Source organism: Miniopterus schreibersii, assembly GCF_964146895.1.
Source record: "Miniopterus schreibersii genome assembly, chromosome: 6".
In the NCBI taxonomy this organism is placed as follows: Eukaryota; Metazoa; Chordata; class Mammalia; order Chiroptera; family Miniopteridae; genus Miniopterus; species Miniopterus schreibersii.
Window position 1 is genome coordinate 10,680,034 of NC_138107.1, and position 18,194 is coordinate 10,698,227.

The following is an 18,194-nucleotide window of genomic DNA, read 5'->3' on the forward strand; positions in this document are numbered from 1 at the left end:
TCTCCTCTTGCTATTTAATGGCGAGGGAGGGATTGGGTTTGTGTGAGAGATCTGCGCAGCAGAGTGGCGTTTGCCAGGCGGGGGTCCCAGCCCCTCCCCCGCTGCTCTACACTAGGAGGGTGTCATGCCTGAGAACGCAGTGATTTTCAGCTGCAGTTGTCTTCTGCGGAAACAGTGGCTGAAGAACTGGCTCATATGCTCTCATTCGGCGAAGGGCAAACCTCCTATTCGGGGGCCAGTGTCTAGTTTCTGTTGTCACAGGCAGGCTTTCCCCAGGCTGAGGCCAGAGCTGGGAGGGCCGCAAAGGGTGCAGGTATAGAAGGGGAAGGAAACCCTCTTACAGTGGTCCCTTGGTTTTCGAACGTCTCTGTTAGCGAACATTTCAGGTTACAAACGCTGCAAACCCGGATGTAAATGCTTCGGTTTTCGAACACGCCTCGGAAGTCGAACACGCCACATGGCTTCCGCTGAGGGCAAGATCCTGAGGCCCGGCTGTCGGCTGTGGATCCCTCGGTTTTCGAACATTTCGGAACTCGAACGGGCTTCCGGAACGGATCACATTCGGAGACCGAGGTGCCACTGTACAAGTAACGCAGACGTGTGCGCCGTCCATGGTCCCATCCTGCAACTCTAAATCAACTCCTACGCTCTTGGGAGCTGGGGGAACCAGAAGGGATTGTACATTTGGGCTTAGAAGTTAATTACCTTGGGCCAGAGAGGCTGAGCTGGCCCAAGGCCCGGGCGTGGGGGCCACGAGTTCTGAGTTCTTCTTTCCTGGACTTTGCAAACGTGATGTCACAGCACTAGGACCACTGAGTGCCATTATTTGGCATTTGAGAAGCAGGAATAAAATGGTGGGCCAGGCCACTGGGTCCTGGCCATGGGGGACTTTTAGAGAGACGAGACTGGGCGGTCAGTAGAGTTAGGAAAAAGTAATTTAATGCCACCCTGAGCAAACCCTGCTGGCGCACGTCCGTGTTCTGAGGACTGGCTGGTCCTCCCCGAGACGGTCCACGCGATGCTCTGGGCCGCCCGAGGGAACGGGAGCCGGTGTGGGGAGGGGATCAGGTTCCTGTGGACCAGGCCCTAAAGCAAGAGTGGCGTGGAGATCACCCCATAAGCGCCCGTGGGAACTTATTTTGATGTCTGCTGTGGGAACACTGGTTCACACTTCTACGTTTTCATATGAAAACGTCTTCGCTTAGCCCTCCGCCTGAAGCACTTGTGAGCCTGTGAGCTCATAGCCGAATACGCTCCGCGAACGCAGACGAAGCTCTCAGCCTGAGAGGGGGGTAGGTCCTCGGTTAAACATCCCGGTACCGAACATTCCTTTAATGATTGTTATTACAGTAACATTAAACAGATGCGACGCTTTTTTAAAATGTGGGCAGGTCTCCCAACTTTTCATTTGACTTAAAAAGACTGATTTACTGCTGGGAAAACCTCTTTCCAGAGGGAAGCTTTGTGGGAGTTCACTGAGTCCCTTGCTCGACGGCCTCAGGGAAGATGGGGCCACCAGCACCACCAGCCCATCCTGCGCGATTTCAGTGTGTTTGAACCCCAAAGCACATTGGTCACATGGCTTGTCAGAGCTCCACTGCACCAGAGTTCAGTGAGCTCTGTATTAGGAGGCTTCCAAAGACCACGACCTCCGCATCTCTGCCACCTCCACCCAACCTACCCCCTGCTGGAAACAGACCTCGGCCGAAGGGCACAGACCAGGACCAGGAAACATGCCAATTCTAGAATATGAAAGACGAAGTAGTGTGTTCTTCCTGAGCCAGGGGTTCTAAGCTTGGGTGCGCGAGCCACCTGGTAATTGGTTTAACCTGTGGAGGTGTTGCGCTCCTGCCTCCAAGGTTCTGGGTCTCAAGGTCTCTGGACACTCTCTAGCCAGCAGCTTTCAAGCCGTGGCAGGTGAGAGCCTTTAAACAAACGGATGCTCCGGCTCTATGTAGCCGAGTGAATGTGTGGGGAGGCCGGCCAAGGCGTCGGCAAGCGTCTACAAGCTCCATGGTCACTTCGACAGGGAGCCAGGGGTATGAGGCACTGGTGGGAGGTTTGATGCCTCAAGCAGGGACAAAGCTACGGGCTCTTCTGAAGTCGTTGGATAGAACAGCTGTTGTCTAGTTTCACATGTTTATCATCAGGCATACAAGGCACCCTGCTTCAACATGTCCAGCTGACTCTGCTAAAAATCCATGGCCCACGGCACAGAGAAGCGTGTGAAACCCCTGGGTCAGGTGCCGACCTCATGTGGCTGTGCCTATGCCCATTTTCCTAGGGACAGAGCTCTCAGCCGTCACTGGCTCCACTTTCTTCTGCTCCCCACCCCTTGTTCCAGTCATTTATTTATTTATTCATTCATTCATGTCCCCGAGTCTTGGTCCTGTTCTGCTTCCCCACAGAGGTAACCATTCTTATGGCTAAAGTATACTAAAGTTTATCTTTTTGTTTGACTATTTTCATTTTGAGTGCATATATTTATAATTTACATCAATTGTGTTCTTAGGGCTTTCCTTGTTAGCATGTGTACATTGATCCATGGCTCCCATCTGCTGCAGCCGACCCCATGGAGGCCCTCCCCAGTGTTTCCCCTCTGTACTTCCGCAGGGATGGACGCCCAGAAAGTTTCCAGCTCTCTCCAGCCACAAACAGAGCTGCCATGGGCACCCTCATGTATGTCTCCTCTGAACCGTGAGAACTTGGGAGATAAACCCGGCTGTGGAATTGCTGGGTCACAGGGGTGCATACACTTCTTTGGACTAAGGAGTGCTGCACGGTGCTCAGACAGCCCCCTGGGCACACCCCAATCACCTTCACTGTACTCCTGGGGATCTGAGATCTGCCCCCACCCTCCCACCAAGTGGAAAACTGTCGGTTAATAGGGGAAGCTGGGCTCTCAAAGCCGATCGCATTTCCTTTCTCTTTTCCCAGCCTGCCTCCTTTCCCACTCCCCGTGGCAGCTGTTCTACACCTTCGTTACCACCCTCAAGTCCCTCATGCTGCATCAACTTGCACAGAGGAAGCAGAGGTCCCCTTCAACTCCCCCCTCCGCTTCTAAGTGTACCCACGTCAGCCGCATCTCGCTTTGCTGTTCTGTTCAGGCCTCCTGCCCTTGGTTCCCTCCCGACCAGACCCCCACCCCCGGTCCCCCGAGCCTTGCTGCGGCGGTTTCTCCCGTCTCTTTCTGCTCGTCACTGGCTTGCTTCTGCGGCCTCCAGCCTTGGCCAACTGTCTCCCATCCTGAAACAGGCTTCCCTGCTCCTTAAGCTCCTCCCTTTCTTCTTCATAAAAATGTCTCTCACCTATCACGAACGTTTTGAGCACACTGTTTGCTCTCTTTCTCTGTTTGCTCATCTTATTTTGATCTGTTTTGTCACTTCCGAAACTTCAGGTGCCAAATCTCCCTGTGCTTCCCAGCACCACCTGCTGACTTCTCGGTAGCATCTGCTGCAAGGGACACCAGGCCGCTTCCCGGAGCAGCCTCCCCTCGCCTTCAGGACAGTCTATTCTCCAGGTTGTCCCTCTTCCTCTCTCTCTGCTTCTTCTCAGGCCCCACTGTGGCCTCCTTTCCCTCTCTGTCCTTTCGAGCTTCCCCCTGTGGTTCTACCCTCTAGGCCCTGCCACTGCCACATGCTTTTCTGCGGGGGCTCATCCACTGCTCACGCCTGACTCTCAATCCTGGATCTCATTTTACTTCAACAAATAGTTTTTGAAAATTTACCGTGTGCTAAGATCCAGTCACATGTGACATATTTATAGTGTAGAACTCTCCCCTGAGCTCTGGACCCACACGCCTGGCAGTCATTCTGTTTGCTACGGCTTGAGGATATGTGTCTAATTCATGGGTTATCTGGAACAAAGAATAAGCTTATTCTTAAGGACCCAGAACACAGCCTTGCTCCACAGCAGGTCAGCAGACGGTGCTGCCGGCTCTGCCTGCGGCCAGGAGAACGCACCCAGGGCCTGTGGGTCACAGAGGTGCGTCTGTACACTTTCTTTGACTAAGAGGTGCTGGACCACCCTCCATAGCAGCTGCAGGCCTGGAGTTCTACGTCTATAATTGAGTCCATAGATTTTTTTTTCCTGCCTTTGGAACAGTGAGATAGTGATAGAACCACAAGCCGATGAGAATGAATGTACAATGGTGAGACTTGCATAGATAGTTCGTGCTGCCAAAAACAGCCCCTGAGGTTGCCACCCGGCTGTACGGGGGTGATGAGGCATACACACCTGGAGAACCGCACCAGGCTGGGTGTAATTCACTGTGGACAGTAAACGCCGTGCCTTCCTTGTAGGAGCTGGGCTGGGCAGCTTGGAGGGGACAGAAGCAAGTTTCCTCTTGCTGGCCCGGCCCAGCCTGCAGGGCCAGCGGCTCCCTGAGCCAGCCTTACCTCTGTTTCAGAATCTGTTTGTTGTCTTCGATGGTAATGCTGTCAGCGTGGTCCCTCTTGAAGATTTCAAACGCCTCCTGGCGTCCTAATGACATTTCCTCTCTCATCCCTGTTGGAGACACAGGGAAATTGCCTTAGTCACGGCATCAGGATCCCATTAATTTCATTGTCACTTTAGTCAGACGGCAAAGCCAGCCCTGGCTCCAAGAGGCCCACAGCAAGAGGCTCCCAAACAGGCAGGTGGCCCCAGGCCCTTCCAGCTGGCTGCCACCCTGGGGAGGCCCTTTCAGCCACACCCTGCACCCTGCACCCTGCAGGGCTGTGCCTGTGCATCCTTGTGACATGTGGGGGGGGCGGGGTTTGGAATGTCTGGTCAAAGGAAATGAAAACCAGAGTGCCAAGCCCTCGATTGCCAAGAACATCTGCAAATGCACTTTCTGCCATCGTTCGGTGCCATATTTCTCCCTGTTTTCCTGTTACTCCCCATTTTGGTTTTCTGTTAAATTTCACCCTGAATTTCCAGGCATTTAGTTAAAAGAAGCGTAATTCAGACTGAAAGACTTAGAATCTAGAAAATTCTGCTCTTTGTCTCCACATCACAGTCCACCCTGTTTCCTGCAGCTAATGAGGGACCTCGTTCTGACTCAGGACTCAGGCTCTCAGTTGCAGGACCCAGGAGCAGACGGTGGTGCAGGAAGGTCCTAGCTCATGACTAACTCCAACATCCTGAGTCATTACTGCCACTGCAGACTAATCCTCCCTGCCGGGTCCTGCTCAGGGGCCAAATTCTGAAACTCAGAGTCAGAAGGGCCAGAGCCCTTGGAGTGAGCAGGTGACATCCCTCCCTCACTCCCAGGGTGAGGGTCGAAGCAGGTGTGTGCCTGGGACTCTCTAGGAGAGAGCTGAATCACAGCTGGATTTTGGATGAATCGACAATCGTTTGTTATGCCTCTGCCTTTCATCCCCTTTTCCATGTTTTTATCCATTTAACTCCACTTATCTTTGCAGCCCTGGCTGAGCATTAGCGCCTCCATGAAGCTTCCCCAAGGCCCAGACAGAGTAAATCCCCCATCCACTCTGGACCTGTAGATGCTTCTGGAACATGCCCAGCCCACAGGCACTGTCACTTTGCATGACAATCCTTTCTGATGAAATTCCAGTGTCCTTGGGGGAGGAGAGGATATTTTTTGGTGAATCCTTGGTGTCTTGTTCAATGACTGGCATTTAGAATGTGCTCAACATATGTCTGTTAAGTGAGTCAGGCCCAGAATGAAATGGGAGTGATGATGAACCTTGCTCTTATCACCGTGGGAACATGGTCCAGGGCTACAGGGGTTCCCTCCGAGGCCTAGGGTACCCGAGATGCATTCATATGGGCCACAGACCACATCTCCTGCCTGGAAAAACCCTGCCTCGGGGCAGGGAACTGGACGAGCCCATCTGACACCAATTTAATGATTACTGTTGATAAAAATAGCACCACGGAGATGTCTGAATGGTGAGGCACACAAAGGCACCCCACCCTTTTCCATCCGAAGTGAATGGGCACAGCTCAGTTCCATGTCCACATCTGCCCTGCACACTGCAGAACCGAGTGGGGCCTGGACATGGGTTTGTGAGAGACTTGGAAAGAGGAGTCCTGATGAGAGAGAGACATTAACCAGGGGGCACTCTGCTTCCTCCAGGAGCCCAGGGACTCACTCCATGCCTCTCCCCTGCCCCTGGTCTGTGCTCATTTTAACTACTGGGTATGCTTCCACTGCATAATAAATGAACAACCGGGAAGAGAGGGAACGGGGCTCTCTGAGATAGAGTTGGGGAAGAGAGAAGCTGCGTAGAGACCACATTGGAGCCTGCCCCTGGGATCCCTAAATTGCCCCCCATAGAGGAGGAGGTGAGAAGACTGCCAACAACCAGTGACCAATAGTGATATGGGGTGGGGGGGGAGAGGAGGAGAGGTGGAAGGTTGCTCAAAAAGCTGCAGTGAAGGCGAAGGGCCACGGCCTTTGCTCTGTCAGGGTCTGCTTTCTTTTAGGGCTGACATTCTAAATCAGCAGCTGGCTGGGAAGGCCAGCTAAAGGTTCTCCAGTGCCCATGATCCTGGTACAGCAGTAGGTCCTGGATGGTCTTCCCTGAGCTGTGGAGGGGTCTGGGCAGTGGGAGAGGAAACGACACGGGATTCACAGAAGAGAGAATCCCAGGAAAGTAGGTTGGGATCATCTTGCAGAACCTGGAAGGTCTTACTAAGAATCTGGGGCCACCATGATATCATATTATACATGAATCATTAATTTTCAAAGATTTAAAATTTAGTAAAGTACACATTATGGGGAAGTTGCACTGGAAGTGATTAAAACTTCTGGTGATTTAAAAGGCACTGGGGTCTCACAGTGCTATGGGCTTATCGTCAGGAGCATGGTATCAGTTTTCCTCCTGTTGTAATGGAGAAATATTCTGGAATTGGAGTTCTCTGATGGTGGTGACCTCAGGTGGATGAGCATTAGTGTAATGGCCATAGACCTGGCAGCCAGCATCCTAAGTGTCTGCTTAGGGAGGCCAAGATGAAGGGGCTCATGATGCCCACAGTTTGAAGGCAAAGAGGCAAGGCAAGGCCTGGAAGCCTAGGAAGACTTCACAACTGCCTTGTGGGGGGTGAGACTCGGAGTCTGCCGAGAGGAGAGTGGAAAGGACTCCATGGGCAGCTGCAGTGTGAGACCCCAGGCTCCATCTCAGCCCTACTCTTGTCCATTACTATTCTGCTTGTGTATAGTCCACATCCATCTGCCTTTGGGTTGCCATCTAGGACTTTCATAGCTAGAGAGAAGTCAGTACCTGGCCTCAAAGCTTCAAAGGACAGGCTGACTCACTTGTTAGGGGCTAATGCAGCTGCTGACTATAAGTTGAAGCCAATGCTCATTTACCATTCTGAAAAATCCTAGGACCTTTAAGAACTATGCTAAATCTACTCTTCCTGTGCTCTATAAATGGCACAACAAAGCCTGGATGATGGCACATCTGTTTACAACATGATTAGCTGAATATCTTAAACCTATTGATGAAACCTAGTACTCAGAAAAAGATTCCTTTCAAAATATTACTGCTTATTGACAATGCATTTGGTTACCCCAGAGCTCTGATGGAGACATACAACAAGATTAATGTTGTTTTTATGCCTGTTAACACAACTTCCATCGATCAAAAAGTAATTTTGACTTTCAAGTATTCTTATTTAAGAAATACATTTTGTAAGGCTATAGCTGCCACAGATAGTGATTCCTCTGATGGGTTTGGGCAAAGTAAATGGAAAACCTTCTGGAAAAGATTCACCATTCTAGATGCCAATACAAACATTTACGATTCATGGGGAAAGGTCAAAATATCAATATTAACAGGAGTTTGGAATAAGTTGACTCCAACGCTCATGGGCGACTTTAAGGGGTTCAGCACTTCAGTGGGGTAAGTAACTGCAGATGTGGTGGAAACAGCAAGAGAACTAGAATTAGAAGTGGAGCCTGAAGATGTGACTGAACTGGTACAATCTCATGATCAAACTTTAACGGATGAGGAGTTGCTTTCTACGAATGAGCAAAAGTTTCTTGAGATATGATCTCTTGGTGAAGATGCTGTGAAGGTTGTTGAAATGACAACACAAAATTTAGAATACTACACAAATTTAGTTGAAAAAGCAGTGGCAGGGTTTGAGATGACTGGCTCCAATTTAGAAAAAAATTCTCTTGCGAGTAAAATGCTGTCAAACAGCATCACGTGCTATAGATCAAAGGTTCATGAAAGGAGGAGTCAATCAATGGGGCAAACTTCATTATTGTATCATTTTAAGAAATTGCCACAGCCACCCCGACCTTCATCAACCACCATCCTGATCAGTCAGGAGTCATCAACGCTGAGGCAAGACCCCCCATCAACAACAAGATTATGACTCCCCGAAGACTCAGATGATTAGCATTTTTTAGCAATAAAGTATTTTTAAATTAAGGTATGTACATAGTTTTCTTTGACATAATGCTATTGCACAATTAATAGACTATAGTATAGTGTAAACATAACTTTTATATACACGGGGAAATCAAAAAAATTTCACGTGACTCCGTTTATTGTGATATTTACTGCGGTGATCTGGAACCAAACCTGAAATATCTCCAAGATATGCCTATATTACTTTAGTTAAACTTCTCCATAATCCCTGGCCATAATATAGTTTTACAGATGAGGAAACTGAAACTCAGTAAAGAAATGAGTATAGGGGTAAAAATTGCCCCACTTTTAAAGGAGGTCATTTCTGTTCTTTGATCAGTTTTCTCAGGGAAAGTATACCTGATAGAGGGGGGCAGGTGGTAGACCTCAGACTAACCTGGTGATAGAATTTACCCATAAATCATGCCCTTATGAATGCTTCTCTTGTCTAAAACTTTGAGTTTTCTTTATAGTATCACAGGGCAAACAGAACCATGAATGTTGTTTACCATTTGCATAGTTTATTTCATTTATCAATATGTTCTAAAATTATTTCTAGAATTTGTAAGCTCCATGAGGGCAGGGATTTTTGTCAGTTTTGTCTGATGCAATATTTCTAGCACTCGGCTAGTACCTGGCACATAGGAAGAACTCAGTCCAATGTCTTTTGAATGAATGAAGGTTTTGGAGGCTTAATGCTTTTCTTTGTGATATAGCATATTAAATAGCATACTGTGACTTTATGAGGGGAGTGAAGCATGTCAACACCTTTTTTCCTCCCTCCACCACTGTCCTCCTGGGCAGGTTCATTTCTTATCCAGTGTGATTTTAGAAATATAACATCATCTTCTCTCCAGTAAGTCTCACCATGCCTCAGGGCCCACCATTAGAGACAAATTCCAATGCCAAGAAGCTTTCATAACAATGCAGATATTCCTGAAGGCATCACTAGTTTAGGGCCAGCAAAGAAAAAACTGCATAATTTGTTGACAATTAGCTAAAAGGTCCCGCAAGGTTGAGAGACATAAGGTGGTGTCTCAGGTTGGTGCCAGAACCAAGGGGATCTGAGCTTGAAAGGGAAGATAAATTGCACCTGCTTCCCAACTTTGTTTAGTCTGATGGACTGGGCTGCTCAGGAAAGTGTAGGCCTGAGGAGATCTAACTTCCCATTTCTAGTTCATAGCTGTTTCCTTTTAGTGAGTTTCAGTCATAGGTCCCAGTGTCGCATCCCAGAAAATATGGTTGACTCAGAGAAGCCTGCTGGCCCGCTGAGTCACAGGACTGTTTAAAACCTAAAGGAGAGCAAATAAAGCATCACAGGATGGCTAAAATTTCAAATAAAACAAAGCAAAACAAAAAAAAAAACACCCCCCCCCCCAAAGCCCCTAAAAGAGAGGAGTTTCTCAGTCTAAGTCCCCAAAACACAGCATTGCAATTCCGGTTGTGAATTGCATGGAAAACATTTCCAGGTCCTAAAGGAGCCACCTCTTCTGGATTTTGATGCCTAGAAGGAACACTCAGGTAGGAATGGCAGTCAACAGGTACTCTCCATATCAGCCTCGAGCTGGGTTTCTGAAAATGTGAGGCGCCCAGAGTTCTTAGGCCCTGGTGCCTCGTGCATTTCTTAGTGCTCTTTTTTGCCATCCTGAAGTTTGGTTTCTTACTTTTGGAAGCCCTCCCCACTCCCAATGCAGGGTCCCATGGAAACCAAACGGAAAGGAAAAACACCGGAAGTGGAGAGTTTATGCCACCGCCTTGGGGCCTGCTGTCTGATTCCCTTTAGTCTGGGCACGTGGGCCAGAGCTCATTTTCCTGGCTGCTCCCAAACAACCTACTGCTGCTGAAGCTATTGCTTAACATTTGACAAAAGTAAAATAATGGAGAGTTGTGTTATTCGTGCTGAAAAACGATTTCCTAGTTGGAGCCAAAAATGTGTTTTCCTTGGGAAAGACATTTATTCATGTTGGTGCCTGGGACTGAACAAGGGAGGGGAGAAAACAAGACCAAGAGGGAATGAAGGAAAGCGAGGGGTGGGGCGGGTCCCCAGGGGAGGGGCTTTGGGGCTGAAAGCAGGAGAAGGCTCAGAGGTGGGTGGGGGTCACTCGGGGCTGATGCTGGGAGAAGCTGGATGTGGGGGGGGGGGTGATTACACTCTCTGTGGCTTGGTAGTGGAAGCTTTCAAACCGAAGGCACGGGAATGATATGCTGAGTACCTATAATAGGTAGTAAGGGACGTGCTTACAGTCAGGGGAAGCGGCAGGCCCCGGTGGAGTGTGTTTTCCTATGCTAGCTGGTAGAAGGTTCTACAGGCGCTGAGAGCTCTCTGTGAAGGCTGAGTTAGGTGAAACACACAAAAATATCCTCGCATAAATAGAAGAGACGTCCGCCCTTTCAGTGTGTGGAGAGGTTAGAATGAATGGACCTACGGGGGGGGGGAGGAGTGAAGAACTTAGATGAGAGGAAGGGACAATCATGCGAAGCAGAAAGGTCAGGAGGGCCTGAGAACCAAAGGAAAGGCCAATGGTCCAGCTGGGGATGGCGCTGGGAACCAGGGTGTCCCGTGGGAAGTGATGGCTACGGCCAGAGACTCTGGGGTGAAGGACAAGTCAGCAGCTCCTGGCGCGGGGAGCAAAGGGCCCACTGATGCGGACATGAATACGTTCGTGAGGTGGGGAGGTGCTGTAGGATCTTATAAAGAGAAATGGGCGATCTCCCAGAGAGGTTAGAAGGAAAACCTGAGATACTGTCTTCACCGCCTTCCCCCACTGTGGGGAGGGTGCTGTCGTTTAGGAAGGAGGTTTGGAAGTTACATGAAAGACGGGGTGGCACATTTGTGGCCCCTGTGTTCCCACTTTCCTTCCTCGCACCAATGGAAGACTTTGTTAACCAATCACAGAATCCTTTGCTGGGGAAACGAATGATAGCCCCCGCGTTTTCAGCACAGTCCTCCAGGCAGCCATCCCTGGCCTAGAAGCTCTTCTTGTAATAGATACTCCCAGATTACCACCCGGTCAGAAGACATCTGCTGTGACTTTCATAATTCCTGAGCTTTCAGGATGAAACACCTGCCTGGTTCCATCACCACAGGAGCCGGCCTGCAGGTGACTTCCCCAGGAGCAGCGTGTCCTAGAGCGCCTGAGTCACTGAGGGCAGCCGTCTGGGCGCGGGTGCCGAGGAGGCCCCTGTCCACGCTCCTCTGCCGTCGGGGTGACAGAGGTCACCGCGGGAAGCGGTGCCGTGTGCCATGGCTCTGTTTACTTTAAGGGCCAGGAGCAGCTCAGCTACAATTTGAGGGGTTGCTGGGTGGGGACAGTAGGGTACGAAATCTGAGGATGAGGGGAAGACAAAACCACTTAGCCACGGCCAAAGTGACTACAGATGTGAAGACCAAAGGGTAAATTTTGGGGGGTGACCAAGGATACTTGCCCAACCTACTTCCTGCTTTTGACTGACAACTTCTGGAATGAGTTGGTGCCCCTAGGACCTTGGGGTTAAAGGCCTGTGTTCAAACCAGATGATACCACCTGGTATCACGTCCTCAGATCGGGACTTGCCTTGGAGTTTCCTAAATTGCCACATGAAAGATGTCAAAGGAGAACCTTTAATTAGTAGATTCGCAGGGCTGGCTGGACCAGGCTGGAGCATGGCAGACTTGGCAGGGGCTCCGGGGAGTGGAGGGAAGGAAAATCTGAAGTGGAAAGCCACAGAAACCTTAGGAGACCCACCCAACGGTGGCACCACATCTAAATAAACTAAATGGGTTCCTGACTCCTGGTGCCAGAAATCACACATCCCACCGGCAACTCCAACAGGCCCAGCAGCACAGACCACGTGGGCTGGGAGGAATTGAGGGGTGGTGCTTGAGGCAGGTCGTTTTTCCCTTTCATCTTGGTGACCATGTCTGATGCACCCTCCTGCCACAACTGTGCCCTGGACGTTAGCCTGAGCAGGTGAAGAAAGGCCGGGTATGCCAGCCGAGGGGACAGGCCTGGAGCCCCTCAAAGCATGGCCGCTCCTTGAGGATAGCTGCCCATTTCCAGCAGTAACTTCAAACCTTCAAACGTGGTCCCAAAGGTCATCTGCAGAAAACCTTCATTTCCTGACCCCGTGTCTCTGGGGTTTATTTTGTGAGCATTTGGGACAAAGCGCCCGTGTGGGCTGCTTGGAGAAACCCATAGACAGACGCAGGCACGGAGCTTGGAGAGCAGCCTGGGGCACGCTGGCATTTCTGTGTTTTGGAGCTAACTCAGGAATCTGGAGGCCAGCAGCGTTTCCATTGAATAAGACAGCACGCTGCCAGGTTAACCTGCATCTGGGGAGCCTTTTCCATCGCTTCAGGCCACAGCCCTGGTAGTCCTGGAGGAGCCTTGGTGGCTAATCCACGCCCGAGGCTTGGACCAACCCTGGGAACGGGTGGAAGGATGGGTATCCGAGCCCTGCGTGGGCTAAAGGGCAGTTGGCCGGGAGGCCCCCTGGACAGAAAGGCAGCATTCCTCTTCAGCTTACAAAGACACTCCAAGTTCTTTGGAATCTGGAAAACACAGGACTCCCCAAGTTTGAGATGCCTTGACCACTTGCAAAGGCCATGGTCAGTTCTGTCGGCCTGCGCTTCGGGGGCTGTGGCTCAAGCAGCGTCCGCGTGGCCCGCTGCCTGAAAGATGAGTCTAGTTTTCTATCTATGTCTCGATTAGGCATGAATTCCACTCTAGTCTCAACTTCATTTTGATATATTTTTTAAAGAGAATGAAAGAGTTACAATCTGGCCTAGTAGCAAAAACGCCCCTCTCCTGAAATGAATGTGGATTTAAAGAAAATCTGTTGCCTGGGAAAATGAAGTCTGGATATGTTTCAGTCCATTCTTTAAGGAAAGAAAAGGGAGAATTATTTTTTATTTGCCTTCTAAGCGACAGGCACTTTCACAAATATTAACTCACAGATCCTAACTCAATTAGTATTCACGACAACTGTGTTAGTGGTGGGAGCTCATGCTTATTGAGAACTTTGTATGTGCTACGGGAATCACATACAGCGTGCCATTGAATTCTCGCAGCGACCCTGTCCACTAGGTAGTATCGAGCCCATTGTTAAGGTAAGGTGCTTGAAGGTGACAAAAGGTTAACAGTTAGTTAACCCCGAGGTTAACCCCAAGACATCAGTTAGTAAAATAACAAAGCCTTAGCAGGTTTGTCTGACTCCAAACCCTTCCTTTTGTACACTGTGTTGCAAGTGAAAACCATTTGCCAAGTAGTAATAATCTCATAAATACCGGCAAACCTCTGAGGTTGGACCTATGGGGTCAGGGGGGCAGAGATGGTAAAGAGCAAAGGGCAACTTTTGGAGGGTTGTGACTGGGACGTGGACTGAAAACGTGAATGCACATGGCAGGCAGCTCAGAAGAGCTGAGACCTTCGTGAATGGGAAACTGGGGGAGGCCCTAGATGGGCAGGTGGGGGGGCTGCTTCACCTGGGAACCCAGAGGGAAGGGGAAGGTTGACTGACTTGAGTCCCTGCCATTAGGACTTTGTTAGTTAGCCGACTGTGTCAGGTCCGGTTAAGCATTGATCTTTCCCTAGTCTACACGGAGCTCGCTCTCAGAAGTCTCTGCAATAAAATAGCTTATGCAAGTGAAATGGTTCTGTTGGACTGGAGCGGGCGGGCTGGGGGTTTCCACAGAGCAGAGAAGGGGAAGGGTCCAGGTCCCGAGCGTGGTCTTCGGCAGACAGTCTCCCACCTGCAAATGAGCAAATCATGGAGAGGAGGACCCAGGAGGCCACTGCTTTCCTTTCGAACTCTGTGTCCCAACTGCCACTTCTCTGGAAAGCGTTTCATTACTGAAATGCAAAATTAGTTTATTCACTCGGGCAGTGAGTCAACTGGTGAAGCCAACCATCTGTCAACAAGTGCCGGAGTATCTACGTTATTGACAACCCTCGTGCATGGCCAGTTACAGATAAGTGACAGAAAGACTGTCCTTGAGCTTCTGATACAAAGCACTGGGGCTCGGGGAAGGTCACAGCTTGCAGTGCAAAGCAGAAAGCACTCCTAGACACTGCACTGGTGGTAACACCGTGCAGATGGTGGGAATGATTGTGAGGGAGCACACAAGGGACATAATCACACAGCAAAGGGACTTTCAAGGAAAATTCCTCCTAAGAAAGATTTTAGAGGAACCGAGGAGCAGGAGCTGGAGGGAAGGAGGTCCACGTGGTTCCCTGCACAGGGAACAGAAAGGCAAAGCCATGCGTGTGGGGAGGAGCCCACGGCATGCAAGATCGGGCACAGAAATTGACTGAAAGGACCCCGGGGGTTTCCTTTGGCATGAGGGAATCTGTTCCTAAGTGACCTCTTGGTCCAGACACCACTCTCTTAACTAGTCTATGCTTGCCCAGGCATCCCAAGCAGGGGGCCACTGGAGTTTTCCACGGGCTTCTCAGGCAATTCTCTCAAATGACTGAGGAAGAATGTTTGCTTTAGGTGTAACCTCAGGCTGTTCTCCTGCTGTTCTTGTCCAGGGGCTGGGCAAAGGGAGTGGAATTTGTAGTCAGAAGACATGGGTCTGAGTGCTGGTTTCACTCATTAGCTGTATGGCCCAGGGCCAGCCGTTTAAACTGCTCTGATCTCCTCATCTATCCATCAAAGCTAATAATTCCTGTCCCTTAATGTTACTGCGAAGGGTTAATCAGAGGAGGTGGCACTTTGTGTGGAACTCCTGAATACCTTTGCAATGATGTGTTTCCATGACTATCTCACCTGCCCCCCCAGGCCATGAACTCCAGAGGGCAAGTGACTTTGCCTCTTGTGTCTGCAGCCCCAGCTCCAAGCTCAGTGTTTGAAACAGAGCAGACACTCTGGACAAGGTCTGTAGACTGAACGAAGGAGCAAGGATGAGATCTCTCCAGTTAAATTGTTTTTTTCAAAAGCATTATTTGTTAACTGTGCACACACCCCTAAGGCAGTTCTCTGTGCATATGCTCTACAGTGACAGAAAAGAAGGCAGAATGTGGCCGCTGGGACTCACTTATTTAACAGCCTGACAGAATGAATGGGCAAGTGTGGAACACACCATAGAAAGTGAAAGTGTAAAATGAGTTACCATCCTAACTAATAACAAGTCATCGGAAAGCCTGCGCACTGTGAGCTGCTCAGGGTGCAAGAGCTGCCGTAACAGCAGAATTCTTAAGGCAGCTGCAGGTTATGGTTGGTCATGTAGGGAGAGCGGCTTAAACTGCCAGCGGGCTCCACCGCTTCTGTGTCCCTGCCTCCCGGCCACACCAGCCAGGCTCGGTCCCTAGTCACGGCGTCTCACTGAGAATAACTGCAACGGGGCGGGGGCTTCCTCAACTCCCGGCACCATGTCTGCTGGTGGCCCCACCGCGCTGCAGGCTTCTGGTTACAGCGGAACAAGCATCGACCATCCTATCAAAGGTCCCTTTCCGTAGACGAAGCCTGGACAGAGCTGCCTCATCACCTCTGTCCCTCACCCGCCAGTGTCCCCCGAGTGCAGTCCGCTGGAGTTTCACCTCCCCGATGCCACTGAACAGCCCAGTGACCTAGCATTGCCCAACCCAGCGGCCAGCTTTCTGTTCCTATTTTACTTGCCCTCTCGGTAAATGGCAGAGCGGTGGAGTCACCACCTGTGTCCTAGGCCGCCTGGGTGGTGGGGCGCATGTGCCCGTTCTGCCAGCAGGGCGGTGATGTGCTGCTTCCCGGCTAAAGCACTGAAGGACCACAGTGTCATTCCAGACATCCCGTTGATGGCAGCCTGGTCCCTGGCGACTGTGGACCAGAGACCCCCACCCTCTGACCCACGTTGTTCGTGCAGTTGAACAAGAAATCCCTTATGATTAGCTACCGAGCTTTGCTGTTCACTTATCACCAGAGCGTAACTTAGTCTACCCGAGTGACACAGCTGACACCTCCCTTCCGCTTGAAGCACTTCCTTCCTTGGCCTCCTGTGACATGCCCGCTCCTGGTTTTCCTCCTGCCTTCCTGGCTTCTTCCAGCCCCCAGACGTTGCAGCGCAGTGAGCCTCAGCCCTGGGCCCTCGTCTCTTCCAACAGGTGATTCCACTTAGTCTCACTGCTTTAATACGTATTATACCCCGATGGCTCCCAAATTTGTATCTTCAGCTCTGACCTCTCCACGGAGGGCCAGGCTGGGATATTTAATAGCCCACTTGAAATCTCGACTTGAATGTCTACTTGGCATCTCAAACTGAACATGCCCCAAACAGAACCCTTAATTTCAAACTCCATTCCGAACTCTACCCCAAGCTGTTTCCCCTAATTGCTTCCATGTCAGTAAATGGTACCACTTGCTCAAGCAAAACACTCTAAAACTCTTCCACGATCCCTCAATTCCCACATCAGCTCTACTGGCAGGTCCTGTCTGCAACCCTCTAGAAATACGCCTTGCCCCTCTTTGCTTCTCTTTGACTCTCTCTCTCTTTTTCTTTTTTATCCCAGCCTAAGTCACTGCCATGTCCCACCTGGAATGTCCCTTACCTGCTTTGCCAGCTCCCATCTTGCCCCCCTACAATGTATTCTCCACATAGCAACGGAGGGATTTATTAAGAATGCAAGCATGTCCCTCCTCTGCTTTAAACTCCCCAAGGGCTCCCCATGGCCCCTGAACAACCCCCCAGCTCCCAGGCCTGGCAGGCCTATGTCATCTCTCCTGCTTGCGCCTCGATCGGAGCTTCGCTCATGCCTTCTGGACTCACCGGCCTTCTTTCAGCTCCTCAAATCTGTCAATCACATTCCTACCTCTGGCCCTTTTCACTTGGTCTCGAATGTTCTTTCCCTGAATCCTCCTGACTGTCAATGCACTATTCACTTCTCAGCTCACATGTCACCTCTTTTGGTTCCCACCCCAATTGTTTCCTACCGGATTATTCTGTGTCACATCCTTCCTAGCTTTTGTCACCATCTGACACTGCATGCACGTATGTATTGTGTAGAATAAAAACTTCACAAAGGAAAGACTGTCCTGTCTTATTCACTGCTCCTTACCCGGTGCTGGGAAGGGTGGGTGGGAGGGAGGGAGGGAGGGAGGGAGGGAACGGGGGAGGAAGAGAGGTCACCATTCTATTGGAAGTAGGTCCCCCTAATAGGTACCAGATTTGCACGATCGCCCCTGCCTTCCAAGCCTAAACTGCTCTCCTGTGAAGATGCCGACTCTCGATTTGGAGCTCTCTCCTCTCTGCACCCACAGCCAGAAATGTAAAAACGCCCCTTCCCTCCCGGGAACCTGGCCTGGGTCAGCGTCCACAGGCCCTTGCCAACCCACCTCCCGATGAGCCTCTTCGCCCCAATGCTTCTGCTGTCTCTCTCTTACTTGGCTCTCCCTTTTGTGCTTGTTTATTTTCACTTTTATTTTTTTGAATCCCCCATCTATAAGTAACTATTTCTGAAGGGAGCCACACTAAACTCCACATATAACTTGTGAGGGGGCTTGTGAGAAGTTCTCTTTCCTTTTCCTGGTAAGAGCTTCATCCCCAAGACAGACATGAGAACCTCTGGGGATATCCATCCCGGTTCCAGAATGCTGTAGGGCCAGCCAAGGTGATGGCTGTGTCTGGTACTCGTACATCCTCAACAGAGAGTAATTTACCATTACGAGCCATTTGTGCTAAGCCATTCAGACAGTTTCCGAGGATTTTTCTTAGATGCATTATTCCAGTAGAATTCGGAGAGGAATGTAGTTGATGCTGAAGGCAAGTCCTAAAGACTTAAATCCCCACATCTTTGCCTGATGACGTAAGAACAGGCCCAAGGCCTTACTTTACTTTTCCTAATTATCAAGGTTTAGCTTGTCAATTGCAAA

At 50.3% G+C, this 18,194-nt stretch overlaps 1 protein-coding gene across 2 annotated transcripts in view; it reads right to left on the reverse strand.

The window, feature by feature from the left end:
• The window catches only part of KIF6 (kinesin family member 6), a 335,606-nt gene that overhangs the window by 77,464 nt on the left and 239,948 nt on the right, over window positions 1-18,194 (reverse strand). For both annotated transcript variants that reach the window (XM_081140158.1, XM_081140157.1), the window contains exon 14: window positions 4,398-4,506. In XM_081140158.1, the coding sequence (XP_080996284.1) occupies window positions 4,398-4,506 (109 nt within the window). The remainder of the gene's footprint in view (window positions 1-4,397; window positions 4,507-18,194) is intronic.